General features: G+C 42.2%; 1 protein-coding gene across 1 annotated transcript; it reads left to right on the top strand.

The window, feature by feature from the left end:
- The first annotated feature begins 1,568 nt into the window (after window positions 1–1,568).
- Window positions 1,569–14,198, top strand: LOC109901878 (E3 ubiquitin-protein ligase RNF144B-like). Its single transcript, XM_031786969.1, has 8 exons — window positions 1,569–1,886; window positions 5,093–5,428; window positions 6,376–6,480; window positions 7,333–7,393; window positions 11,366–11,579; window positions 12,548–12,677; window positions 12,893–12,982; window positions 13,176–14,198. The coding sequence occupies exons 2-8, from the start codon at window positions 5,180–5,182 to the stop codon at window positions 13,356–13,358; spliced, it is 1,032 nt and encodes a 343-aa protein (XP_031642829.1). The 5' UTR covers window positions 1,569–1,886; window positions 5,093–5,179; the 3' UTR covers window positions 13,359–14,198.
- The last annotated feature ends 122 nt before the right edge of the window (window positions 14,199–14,320 follow it).

The raw sequence follows: 14,320 nt of genomic DNA, 5'->3' as shown, positions 1-14,320 counted from the left end.
CCATTTTGGAAAAAATATGATCTTTGATAAGAGAGGTCAATGAAACCAACACACTTGTCTGTTGATCTGTAACTCATATGGACAGTGAGCTATTGAAAATTAGACCTATCACAGGAGATATTTATGTAATATCAATAAATAAAAATTGCAATTCTAATGTATGTAGACTACTATGGACGAGCGCGGTCAGAGACGTAACCTCAAGTGGTTTTAGATATATATGTCATGTCTGTCACACCCTGATCTGGTTCACCTGTCCTTGTGATTGTCTCCAGCCACTCCAGGTTTCGCTTATTATCCCCGGTGTAATTATCCCTGTGTTTCCTGTCTCTCTGTGCCAGTTCATCTTGTTTGCCAAGTCAACCAGCGGTTTTTCTTGCTCCTATTTTCCCAGTCTCCATTTATTTCTAGTCCTCCTGGTTTCAACCCTTGCCTTTCCTGACTCCGAACCCGCCTGCCTGACCATTCTGCCTGTTCTGAATACAAGCCTGCCTATCCCCTTGAACTGTTTTGGTCTCGGATCTGGTTTCTGACCCCTGCCTGGTACTGTTTGGAATCTGACCTGGTTTATGAACTCTTGCCTGTCCCCCGACCTGCCTTTGCCTACTCCTTATGTTATAAAAAATCTCAGAGCTCAACCATCTCCCTCCTGTGTCTGCATTTGGGTCTCGCCTTGTGCCCTTATAATGTAGATAGGAAGCTATTAAATTAACGCTGTAATAAGAAAAATATTTCTAGAGAATCGAAGGGTAGGAATTAAAAATGTATAAGAGAGGTGAAGGAACCCACTACCATTGTCTGTAGATCTGTAGCTCATATGGATAGGAAGGTATTGAAAGTTAGACCTATCACAAGAAATATGCCTATAAAATCAGGGAAGTACTGAACTGGAATTCTAATGAATGTAGCATGGATGAGTGGGGTCAGTTACTTCACATTATCTGGTTTTACATTTCCATTTCACATAGAAAGGAGGCTTTTAAAAAGTATCCTTGTAAATGGGTCAAATATAGTACCCTTAGTAATTAGAGGTAACTAATAAAAATGCTTGGCCCTTTAGTGACTGGAGGCCCTATGCAGTGTGTGTAATCGTCATATAGGGCTAACCCTCCTAAATTGGAATGCAAAAACATATATTTTTTTATCACCGGTATTGCACTTTTACGATGGTCCCTAAACCATCAGAGCGCCAGGAAATAGTATATTGCATTATTCTCGGCTCTCTGAAGGGAAGAGTTTGACTATCGGTAAAACATAGTGTGTAACTTGCTCTCTACGGTCATCCAATTCAATATATATATATCACTCTCATCATCCTAGCACCTTCCGAATATCGAAAGTAAAAACAAATTTACTGCGATATTCTACCCAACCAGGATATATCACAAGAGAAGCTTCTGTGGATTTGTAACAATACGATTCATTATGTAGTCAAAAAGGACGAACTCCTGAGGTGAGAGATGATGCTTTTAGGTTTTTGCCTTAGCTTTTTTTCTATGCAAGCCGCCAGGGGCAGGCTAGAGGACATTCCACCAATAGCCTACCGCTTCCTAGTCAAGTAAGCAGCAGGCAGGGCAGCAAGAACATCGTTGGCGGAACAATACTATACACACACCCCCGTCCATCTGGAAACACGGGACGGACTGTGCATACCAACACTGATTGCGTTGGTGACTGTAGGCCAGGCAGGGAGGTGTGTCTAGTGCAGTTAAAAGAAAGAGGTAAATGGGTGGTGCTTGTGTGAATATCGTGGCGACCGAGAGGAGGTGTTTTGTAGGTGACTGTGTATCAACAGATGTGCATGTGTCCTAGTAAAAGCACTGCGGTTTTTAATCTGGACAGAAGCAGCTCGTAGGCTACACGAAGTAGGCGACCTGACCGAGGAGGTAGGTCTCTCTCTCTTCCCCCCTCTCGTTCTTTTCCCCCTAGTGTTTCCTTAGTTATTGTGACATTTATTTATTGTGTGGCATTTAAATGTAATTTTCTGTGTAAGGAATGGTTTAATGTGCGTATGTTGCAGAATTTCAACGTGGACCTATGTCAGTATAGCTACAACCTTGGAAGGTGAAATTGTGCCAGTCAAGCTCATCGTGTATTCTTCTGTTGTCTGCTACATGCGAACCATGAGTATATTTCAGATTATTCCTCTATGAATTCTGGATGAAGAATATACTTTATTAGTGGGATACCCTCATATAAAGAGGTCGTCACTCCCATCTACTGTAGTTTAACATGTACTACAACATAAATACAGTATTTGGTAATAACACAGTAATAAACAAATTATGGTTGGTTTATTTGATTCATTGATTCATAAAAATAAAATAAAATCATTTTCATAGAAATTGGAGTAGAAACAATTTGACATTTAGACCCGCATTAACTGCAGCAAGATGAATGTCTTTCTTTCTCTCACTCTCTCTCGTTTGTTCTCGCACACACACACGCACGCACGCACGCACGCACGCACGCACGCACGCACACACACACACACACACACACACACACACACACACACACACACACACACACACACACACACACACACACACACACACACACACACACACACACACACACACACACACACACACACAGGATTGTAAGTCCGGTAGCATAGACCCAGGCCCAGCTGCCTCCTTCCAACAGAACACAGCCAGTCACTCTGTATGTATGGCAACTATTCACCGAGCTGAGCTGGTTTTCCGTTTCTGCTTGTGTGCTGGACAATGAGGCTTTGATCCCTGGCAGGCATTCAACCTAGACTTTGATCCATGGAGAATGCCTACAGTATGGTTAGAAACAGAACTCAAACAGAAACAGAACTCACTGTAATTAGTCAAAGCAAAGGCCTTATGGTTAGTTAATAAAAGCTTGTCTACATCATGATGACGGTATAAACATGTTTGTTGTTGTTGTATGCTACAAGCTAGCGGTTCACTCCAGCTGACCCCCATACTCCTGATTGCTGTGTCAATGGCTGGATCCAAACACTCCAGTGACATTGGCAATCCTTTCCTCCATTTGTGTCATTTTGCAGGTTGCAATATTTCATCAAGATAACAAAAGGGTGAGGAACTTTCCAGGCGGAGAGATAGAGGAAACTGATAAAGCACCATTGTGTCGTAATGCAAAATAACAAGAGTTTTTATTACCGGTAATAACAGGTCTGTTTGTTACTGCTACCTTCCTGTTATGGTTGTGCAGGACCGACAGACTAACAGACTGACAGACAGACAGGCGGGCAGTCTTACAAACTGATAGGCTGACAGACTGACTCTGACGAACAGACAGACAGTCAGACAGAAGTAAGTAGCATTGTCGGATGTCTTCACCCTGCTCTCCATTCTCCACCACAATGCAGAAGGGCTTCACTCCTATGGGACAGAGAGAAAGAATGACTGTGCAGAAATAAAATGTGCACATTCAAGTGCAAGTATCAGTGTTTTGCACATGTGCCATAAATCAATGTTAGATAGAGGAGCACAGTAAATTTAGGACAGTGATGTTGGCTCTATTGATTTGGCTGGTATAAATTTGCCTGCCAATTTAAACAGCAACTGCATTTTGTGTGGAGAATGAGAAACTGTAGATAGACACATGCATAATCAACAGCTTTTTAGCCACTCATTCTGTCATGCTAAATCTATTTTAATACTTAATTCTTTATTTTTACTCATTGGATTTGAGGGCAGAGAAATTGGCTCTGGGTTTGTACTCTTTCACAGGGCCCAACACCAGATGACCTGAGCTACAGTTAGACCTCTTAGGTAGACTTTGTCCTCTTCTCTAGCTTGGATTAGTCCAGAACATGTGAAATGGGTCAAATGGCAACAGCACCACGAGTTTCCTGCTCTTCAAAGAATTCTGAAATTAATATTTTCCTTCTGGCGAAACTTGAAAGATACATTTTATTGGTAAAAGGGATAACACCTCTTCTCTTGTTCGTCTATTGCAAAGACGCAAAGATATTACCCATGATTTTGTGTTGCGCTGTAGAAGTGTTGCACCGTAGATACCAATATAAAACAGCCATGTTACCAACGGCTACACACACTAATACTGCTGGAAGGAGGGGTGAGTAATGGCTCCTCTGTTCATTAACAGGAAGTGATAATTATATTTCTGGGGCCACAGCCAAAATAGGTCTCTGGTTATAAGTAGTGCACTATTTGGGAAGCAACCTGGAACTAGTCTATAATCCTCTCAGCTGTTTTAAACACAACTAGATGATGTGGGGACTGGCGAGGCTATCAGCTGTTTTAAACACAACTAGATGATGTGGGGACTGGCGAGGCTATCAGCTGTTTTAAACACCATTATATGATGTGGGGACTGGCGAGGCTATCAGCTGTTTTAAACACAACTAGATGATGTGGGAACTGGCGAGGCTATCAGCTGTTTTAAACACAACTAGATGATGTGGGGACTGGCGAGGCTATCAGCTGTTTTAAACACAACTAGATGATGTGGGGACTGGCGAGGCTATCGGCTGTTTTAAACACAACTAGATGATGTGGGGACTGGCGAGGCTATCAGCTGTTTTAAACACAACTAGATGATGTGGGGACTGGCGAGGCTATCAGCTGTTTTAAACACAACTAGATGATGTGGGGACTGGCGAGGCTATCAGCTGTTTTAAACACCATTATATGATGTGGGGACTGGCGAGGCTATCAGCTGTTTTAAACACAACTAGATGATGTGGGAACTGGCGAGGCTATCAGCTGTTTTAAACACAACTAGATGATGTGGGGACTGGCGAGGCTATCAGCTGTTTTAAACACAACTAGATGATGTGGGGACTGGCGAGGCTATCAGCTGTTTTAAACACAACTAGATGATGTGGGGACTGGCGAGGCTATCAGCTGTTTTAAACACCATTATATGATGTGGGGACTGGCGAGGCTATCAGCTGTTTTAAACACAACTAGATGATGTGGGGACTGGCGAGGCTATCAGCTGTTTTAAACACAACTAGATGATGTGGGGACTGGCGAGGCTATCAGCTGTTTTAAACACAACTAGATGATGTGGGGACTGGCGAGGTTATCGGCTGACTGCTTGTCTTCTGTTCTCCACCATCCTCCAGATCATGGAGCACAGCCCTCCACACTTCCTCCAGCAGAAGGGCTAAAAGAAGCTTCCAGGCAGTGCTGACTGACCGTCCTGCTCCCCCATGGCCAACAACAGCAGTCCAGACCAGAGGCAGGGTCAGGGCCCCATAGCCAACAGCAGTCCAGACCAGAGCCAGGGTCAGGGCCCCATATCCAACAGAAGTTCAGCCCAGCCTCTGGGCCAGGCCGGGGCTGTAGTGGCCTCCTCCACCCAGCCTGATGTGATGGTCTACTGCAAGCTGTGCCTTAGTGAGCACCCCTCAGCAGCAACCAGCATGCTGCACACCTGTGACTGTGTCTTCTGCACCCCGGTAGGTAGACAACACAAACCTGCCATAACTTCTCTTCTCATATCTGATACTGGGCAGGAAAATGCCTGTATTTTCTATTCTCCCTCTATTTTCATTCAACAAGACTCAGCTTTCAAACAACAGGACATATCTATCTGCCGAATAAAAATTATATATTTAATCACCACTTTCCTGAAAGCATTTAGTTTCTCTTTCACTTTTATCTCTGGCAGGCAGTACTGTAGCTGACTTTCTATTGATTGGTGTTCAGTCAGCCTGTATCCATCCGCACTGAGGTGGAGGTGATGTGCCTTGACACGGAGAGTGAGATATCCTGGCGTGGGGTTGGTTGGCAGGTGCTAATCTCTGCCTGGCTGCTGGCGTCGCTCGTAGCAGCAGTCTGAGTTGCTAGGCCAAGGTCAAACATAGGGTGCATCCCTATGGGCCTGGAAAGTAGTGCACTATATAGGGAATACGGTGCCATTTGGAACACAGCCATAGAGAGATACTGTCAACACAACACTGGTTACCACTTACCAGTACTATGCACTGATTGACAATAAACCCCATGCCTTCTGCATTCTGCTGTTGCTACAGTAGCTGGGTGAGGCTTGGTGTGACTCTTCTGACAAACAAAACGGCAGGTTTTTGCATGAACAGACTCGCAGGACTGCATTTTTTGGCTGCCTTGTCTTTAGCATCAAATCGTTTGTTAGAGAAGAGTCTAGTTCAAGTGCTAGTTACTGTATATCTCCGATACTGTCAACATCAATCCAGGGCCACTTTTAGTTGGTGAACGTTGTGGAGAGCTGACGTGGTTCCTTACTCTACATGGCTACAGAGAGGCATGTTTCTGAACATTTCACAACATTGTGCGTTGCTGAATATGGCCCTGCTCTCTGGTTCTGTCCATAGACATACATATTATTCACATCTGTGTTTACGTCATTGGTTGTCTGTCCCCTCAGTGTCTGCAGCAGTATGTTCAGCTGGCCATCCGGGAGGGTGGGGGCAGCCCAGTCACATGTCCAGACATGGCTTGTCAGAGGACAGGAGTCCTACTCCACTCAGAGGTACTAGGCTTATACTGGATGTTCTACTGTGCTGTTCTACTGTGTCTGTGACTCAAATGACACCCTATTCCCTTTATAGTGCACTACTTTTGACCAGGGCACATAGGGAATTATATAGGGAATAGGGTGCCATTTTGGACACATTCAAAGAACCACTGGTACACATCAATGTTTAGACCATTTGACTATTACACTGCTACACTGCCAAACCTTTCTACATCTTACATCATGCCACCACACCTTGAACTTGCAATTGTCATTGTCAGGTGTAAATGGTAAATACTCTACAGCACAAGCCAATATAGTGTTGCGATCAGGTCAGAGAGTTTGGTAATCAACCGCTCTTCTCTTGAAATTATTATCCCTGGTTAAATTCTGCATTTCTATAGAATGCAATACATTTCATTTATGTGGAATGCATTACATTAAAGCCTGTTCTCAGATCTGTTTGTGACAATGACCATAGAAGTTGGCAATACAGTATAAACTGATCTGGGACCAGGCTGGTCCTCCTTTGATTTCAAATCAAATCAAATTTGATTTGTGAAATACACATGGTTAGCAGATGTTAATGCAAGTGTAGCGAAATGCTTGTGCTTCTAGTTCTGACAATGCAGTAATAACCAACGAGTAATCTAACCTAACAATTCCACAACTACTACCTTATACACACAAGTGTAAAGGGATGAAGAATATGTACATAAAGATATATGAATGAGTGATGGTACAGAACGGCATAGGCAAGATGGATGAGATGGTATCGAGTACAGTATACAGTATATACATAAGGTGGATTTTATGACATAATCACAGACGTGATCCATTCTGTTATTTTTTTGTGTTGTTTTGCAGATAGCCTGTTTTGCCCCTGCGGATCAGGTTGAGCTGTACCAGCGGCTGGAGTTTGAACGAGGTACGGTACCGTTCATTAGCTTTAGCATGCTGGTGAGGTGACGGCTGTCACGGCAACCAGGCTATTTCAGGTCTGGGCCATCTGGTGGCAGTGAGCTGAGCTGATCTGAGCCTGCCTCTATTATCGACATGCCTGGCATATTGTGGGGTTATAGTACCGAGAGAGACTCCCTCTAGTCCTTATCTTGACTCCCTCCCACCCCGTCCCAGTCCAGCTGAAAGGTTCTTGTAACTTTAGTAGCTACTAGACGGTTCGTCAAGATACCAGATTAGCATAAGGCGATTTATAAATAGCAGTTGAATAATTACTATATATTATGAAGTTGTTGTTGTTCTGTCTGTCTGCTGTTTTTGTTGGTTAAGAAATATGGTTGGTTGTTGTTGGCTTTAGTTTAGAGACAAAAGTCATTTCTGAGAGCGTGAAGAGAAGAAAACAGTGTAGAAAAAGTCCCAGCTGGTTTGACATTTGGTTGGTTTGCCTTGAAACAACAACACACAGAAACCAATATTAGTCACCGTTGAGTCATAAATCAAAAACCTTAAAAAATTGGATCTAGGAAAAGTCTAACAAAGTGCACAAAATATGTTGTTATGGTGCTCCCCTGATAAGGACAACATGTGCCTTTGTTACGAAAGCAGTTATAAACCCCACTGAAATCCCTGCCCTGGCACATCTAGGATAAGCAGGCCTACAGTGCCTTCAGAAAGTATTCACACCCCTTGACTTTTTACAAGGTGGGATTCAAATGCATTTAATTGTCTTTTTTTTTTCAACGATCTACACAAAATACTCTGTAATGTCAAAGTGGAAGTATTGTAACATTTGTAAAAAAAAAAAAACATGTAATAAAAGAGACTAATATATCCTGATTACATAAGTATTTAACCCCCTGAGTCAATACATGTTAGAGTAACCTTTGGCAGCAATTACAGCTGTGAGACTTTCTGGGTAAGTCTCTAAGAGCTTTGCACACCTGGATTGTACAATATTTGCCCATTATTCTTTTAATAATTATTCAAGCTCTGTCAAGTTGGTTGTTGATCATTGCTAGACAGACATTTCCAAGTCGTGCCATAGATTGTCATGCCGATTTAAGTCAAAACTGTAAATAGGCCATTGAGGAACATCCAATGTTGTGTATATTTGTATATTTGGCCTGTTTTTGGTTATTGTCTTGCTGAAAGATTAATTTGTCTTCCAGTGTCTGAACCAGGTTTTCCTCTAAAATGTTAATGTGCTTAGCTCTATTCTGTTTAATTTTATCCTAAAGAACTCCCTAGTCCTTGCCGATGACAAGCATACCCATAACATGATGCAGCCACCACCATGCTTGAAAATATGAAGAGTGGTATTCAGTGATTGTAACGACGTTCTTCGTTTGTTGAAGGAGAGTCGGACCGAAATGCAGCGTGGTGGTTAATCATGATTTTTAATGAAAATAATGACGATACATGAAATAACTATTAAATACAAAAAAACAACAAACGGAACGTGAAACCTAATTACAGCCTATCTGGTGAAACTACACAGAGACAGGAACAATCACCCACGAAATACAAAGTGAAACTCAGGCTACCTAAATACGGTTCCCAATCCGAGACAACGAGAATCACCTGACTCCAGATTGAGAACCGCCTCAGGCAGCCAAGCCTATACTAGACACACCCCTAATCAACCACAATCCCAATGCCTACAAAAAACCCAATAAGACAATACAATAACCCCATGTCACACCCTGGCCTGAACAAATAATTAAATAAAACACAAAATACTAAGACCAAGGCGTGACAGTGATGTCTTGTGTTGGATTTTCCCTTAACATAATGCTTTGTATTTAACATAAAGTTAATTTCTTTGCCACATTTAGTGCCTAATTGGGAACAGGATGCATGTATTGGGATATTTGTATTCTGTACAGGCTACAATGTTGTTGATCCATCTTCAGTTTTCTCCTATCACAGCCATTAAACTGTAACTGTTTTAAAGTCACCATAGTCCTCATGGTGAAATACCTGAGCGGTTTCCTTCCTCTCCAGCAACTGAGTTATGAAGGTGCCTGTATCTTTGTAGATCTGGGTGTATTGATACACCAAGTGTAATATTCAATGTCAGATTTTTTTTTGTATTTGTATTTTTTTTACCCAATCACTGCTCGACTGAGGGATCTTACAGATAATTGTATGTGTGGGGTACAGCAATAAGGTAGTCATTCAAAAATCATGTTAAACACTATTATTGCACACAGAGTGAGTCCATGCAACTTATTATATGACTTCTAAATCAAATGTTTACTCCTGAACTCATTTAGGCTTGTCATAACAAATGGGTTGAATACTTATTGACGCAAGACATTTCAGCTTTTAATTTTAAATTTAAATTTGTACAAACTTCCAAAAAATATAATTATACTTTGGGGTATGGAGGCCAGTGACACAAAATCTCAATTTAACCAATTTAAAATGCAGGCAGTAACACAACAAAATGTAGAAAAAGTCAAGAGGTGTGAATACTTTCTGAAGGCACCCGTATCTAGGATCCTCTATATCTAATACCTTTCTTTGGGTATCATTCTATAGACATACATACTGGTAACGTTCAAAATCAAATAAAGCATCTAAATAGGACTTTGGGCCACCACGAGCTGCCAGAACATGGCATAGATTCTACAAGTGTCTTTAACTATTGGAGGGATGCGACACCATTCTTCCACGAGAAATTCCATCATTTTGTGTTTTGTTGATGGTAGAGGAAAACGCTGTCTCAGGCGCCTATCCAAAATCTCTCATAAGTGTTCAATTGGGTTGAGATCTGGTAACTGAGACACACACACACACAACACACAGACACATACACACAAACCCCCAATGCTCATTTGAGACCCCTCTTTCAAAGTCACTGAGATCTCTTTGAGCCATGGTAGATAAAATAATGGTGAACTGGGCATGATGGAATGTTAACTGCTTAATTAATTCAGGAACCACACTTGTGTGGAAAAACCTGCTTTCAATATACTTTATATCCCTCATTTACTAGTGTTTCCTTTATTTTGGCAGTTACCTGTGTATGTACAGTGGGGCAAAAAAGTATTTGGTATTTTTGGTATTTGATCCAGAAGAAGATTGGGAGAATGTCATATGGTCAGATGAAACCAAAATATAACTTTTTGGTAAAAACTCAACTCGTCATGTTTGGAGGACAAAGAATGCTGAGTTGCATCCAAAGAACACCATACCTACTGTGAAGCATGGGGGTGGAAACATCATGCTTTGGGGCTGTTTTTCTGCAAAGGGACCAGGACGACTGATCCGTGTAAAGGAAAGAATGAATGGGGCCATGTATCGTGAGATTTTGAGTGAAAACCTTCTTCCATCAGCAAGGGCATTGAAGATGAAACATGGCTGGGTCTTTCAGCATGACAATGATCCCGAACACACTGCCCGGGCAACGAAGGAGTGGCTTCGTAAGAAGCATTTCAAGGTCCTAGAGTGGCCTAGCCAGTCACCAGATCTCAACCCCATAGAAAATCATTGGAGGGAGTTGAAAGTCTGTGTTGCCCAGCAACAGCCCCAAAACATCACTGCTCTAGAGGAGATCTGCATGGAGGAATGGGCCAAAATACCAGCAACGGTGTGTGAAAACCTTGTGAAGACTTACAGAAAACGTTTGACCTCTGTCATTGCCAACAAAGGGTATATAACAAAGTATTGAGTTTTGTTAATGACCAAATACTTATTTTCCACCATAATTTGCAAATAAATTCATTAAAAATCCTACAATGCGATTTTCTGGATTTTGTTTTCTCATTTTGTCTGTCATAGTTGAAATGTACCTATGACAAAAATTACAGGCCTCTCTCATCTTTTTAAGTGGGAGAACTTGCACAATTGGTGGCTGACTAAATACTTTTTTGCCCCACTGTACATACATGGACATACATGTGTTTATGTACATTATTGGTTTGTTATGTTTCAGGGGTGCAGCTGGACCCTAGTAGAGCATGGTGCCCGGTGCTGGAGTGCCAGGCTGTCTGCAGCGTTGGGCCCAGCTCAGAGGGCCAGCCTACATCCGTGCCCTGTCCAGCCTGCCACACCGTCTTCTGCTCTGGCTGTAGAGGGCCCTGGCAGGACGGGCACGCCTGCCCCGATCACCAGCCTATGACATCATCATCGCCTGCCTCAGAGAGCAGGTCAGTCAGTCACAGTCAGGGCACCTTGGTGGTAAAAATATTGCTGATTGAAGTAGTAGTTGGCAGTACTGTTGCTAGTCATTTTGGAAATAAGTCAAATGAACAATTTGGTAAGAGTGTCTTGGCCTTTTGGACAAGCTAGCTACACCCAGTGCCATTTCTAGTGTGCCACAGACAGTGTGCTCAGTGTGATCCTCAGATATTCTGCCAGTGTCCCTCTCTCTATACAGTATTCCACCCCTTCCACCCTTCAATGTGTGTGTGTGTGTGTGTGTGTGTGTGTGTGTGTGTGTGTGTGTGTGTGTGTGTGTGTGTGTGTGTGTGTGTGTGTGTGTGTGTGTGTGTGTGTGTGTGTGTGTGTGTGTGTGTGTGTGTGTGTGTGTGGTATTGGAAGGTGTGGAGGAAAGCTTAATGGAATGCCATTGTATCCCTGCCATAGAGGGGAGTCAGTCAGTGAATCCATTTCTGTTTCTTTGGTAACGCGAAGTGCCTCATGTACTGGAGGAAATGTCCTTGAATCGATGGATTTAATGTACTAAAGTATAACAGCATCAGACAAGACCAGAAAGTGTTCTAAAATCTCCAAAGTCTGAGAGACAGAATGCCAGTTTGATGTTGTTGTGGGGGATTAACACTATTTGTCCATTTAGTAATACAATGCAGTTAATTCAATCCCTTCGTACCATGGTATTCAGTCAATTGGTTCCATCGTAGTTTCTTCTCCCCAAATAAATTAAGTTAAGCCGCCAATTAACATTAGTGCTAAATAAAGATGCCAGTCTGTGCCTCAGCTCCCATGATTTAACCCACCATATAATTATATTTACACTATAATGTATAGATATTATTAACATTCTTATTCTAATTCTGTCTAAACCCACTCTCCCTCACCTCTCCCCCTACCTCTCCCCCCATTTCCCCCACCTCTCCACCCCTCATCCACCTGTCCCATGGGGCCGGTCATGCAGTGACTCTGATCTGCCCATCAAGCAGTGCCCCATGTGTGGTGTGTACATCGAGAGGAACCAAGGCTGTGCCCAGATGCTGTGTAAGAGCTGCAAACACACCTTCTGTTGGTACTGTCTGCAGAACCTGGATGTAAGTCCACATACAGTTATAAATGCTGAACCTACATGTTGTATGTTAATGGTGATACTGTATTCCTCTATGTTAAGATGAAATATTTCTGAGGTACTATGATAACTGTTGTTATATGTTACGGTGATATATTTCTGAGGCACTATAATAACTGTTGTTATATGTTAAGGTGATATATTTCTGAGGCACTATGATAACTGTTGTTATATGTTTAGGGTGATATATTTCTGAGGCACTATGATAAGGGGCCATGCAGGAACAAGCTGGGCCACTCCCGAGCCTCCGTCATGTGGAACAGAACACAGGTGAGGTGACTCTTCTCATTTTACACTCCAGTAAACCAGGAAATCTGTGTTTTGCTATATCAAGTTTTCTTGTATGCCTGAATCAACAGTCATTGGCCTGCCATTTTGTATGTGACGTTCACATTTATTGGCCTCCTGCTAAACACCCTGTGTGTGCGTTTGTGTGTGTGTGTAAACCTTGTCCTCTTGGCAGGTGGTGGGCATCCTGGTTGGCGTCAGTGTCATCGTGCTGTTGGCCTCTCCTCTCCTCCTGCTGGCTTCACCCTGCGTCCTGTGCTGCCTGTGCAAGCCCTGCCGAGGCAAAAAGAAGAGGAGGAAGAAGAAAGAGCTCACACAGACAGACATACAGCCAGAACTCAGTCCCACCAAGTCATAAAGAGACTGCTCCTTCTTCTCAACACGGTCTGGGAATGGATCCATTCAGTCAGTTCAAGCACTGATTTTAATTCATGAATGGAAACATCTTCATTGAAAAGAATGGGGTAATTTTCAACTCATTACATTTTAAATAATGTATTGAATTGACAGAATTGAAAACTGACTAGTACCCTGATTCCCACTATCTCACACACACATACAGTACAGGACCACTGTCTACCACCCTCATGTGCCAAACGTCACGATGCCAAACCAGTCTTGTTACAGTAGGTGCACAAGTGCCTCCATCCTACAGTGCCTGGTATTTGGTGGTATTTGTTTTGCCTTCCATTATATTATGCAAAATGGTGTGTTGTTTATGAAAAGAATGACTGTAAGTAACATAAGTAACATAACGACTGTAAGTAACATCCTTAACCAATGCAAAACATGGTTTCATAATGTGCTGTGGAAACTGCATTGTGCACTGTATTGGGTACTGGGAGAAAAATGTGTACATCCCAAATGGCACCCTATTCCCTACATAGTATACAACGTAAATTGTGCACTATCATGGGAATAGGGTACCATTTTGAAAGTAACCAATGATATAGGGCTTCAAAGGTGCACATAGAAATATTTTCTGCTGCTGACAGATTCCACCTGGGATTCCAGACCAAATTTATGTTGGATTCTATATACTACTACTACTATAATGTATGTAAATATGTATTTATGGAATAATGTATATGGTGTTCTGTCTTGTTTCTACTTTTTTTCGTTGATGTTTCTGCATCAGATATTTTGTAAAAGATCAATTGTAATTGAAATAAACAACAGATATTGAACATGCCCTGGATACATAATATTATGTCTTAAATGTTTGTTTGCACATTGTTATATAATCTTGTTTACCCTGATTTATAACATGACCTTTCGAGATTCACCCAGTCATAGTCCTGTTTGTCTTCATAATCTTGC

Source organism: Oncorhynchus kisutch, linkage group LG13 (genome assembly GCF_002021735.2).
Source record: "Oncorhynchus kisutch isolate 150728-3 linkage group LG13, Okis_V2, whole genome shotgun sequence".
In the NCBI taxonomy this organism is placed as follows: Eukaryota; Metazoa; Chordata; class Actinopteri; order Salmoniformes; family Salmonidae; genus Oncorhynchus; species Oncorhynchus kisutch.
Note: the sequence above shows the minus strand (reverse complement) of the source record. Positions and strands in the feature narration are given on the sequence as shown.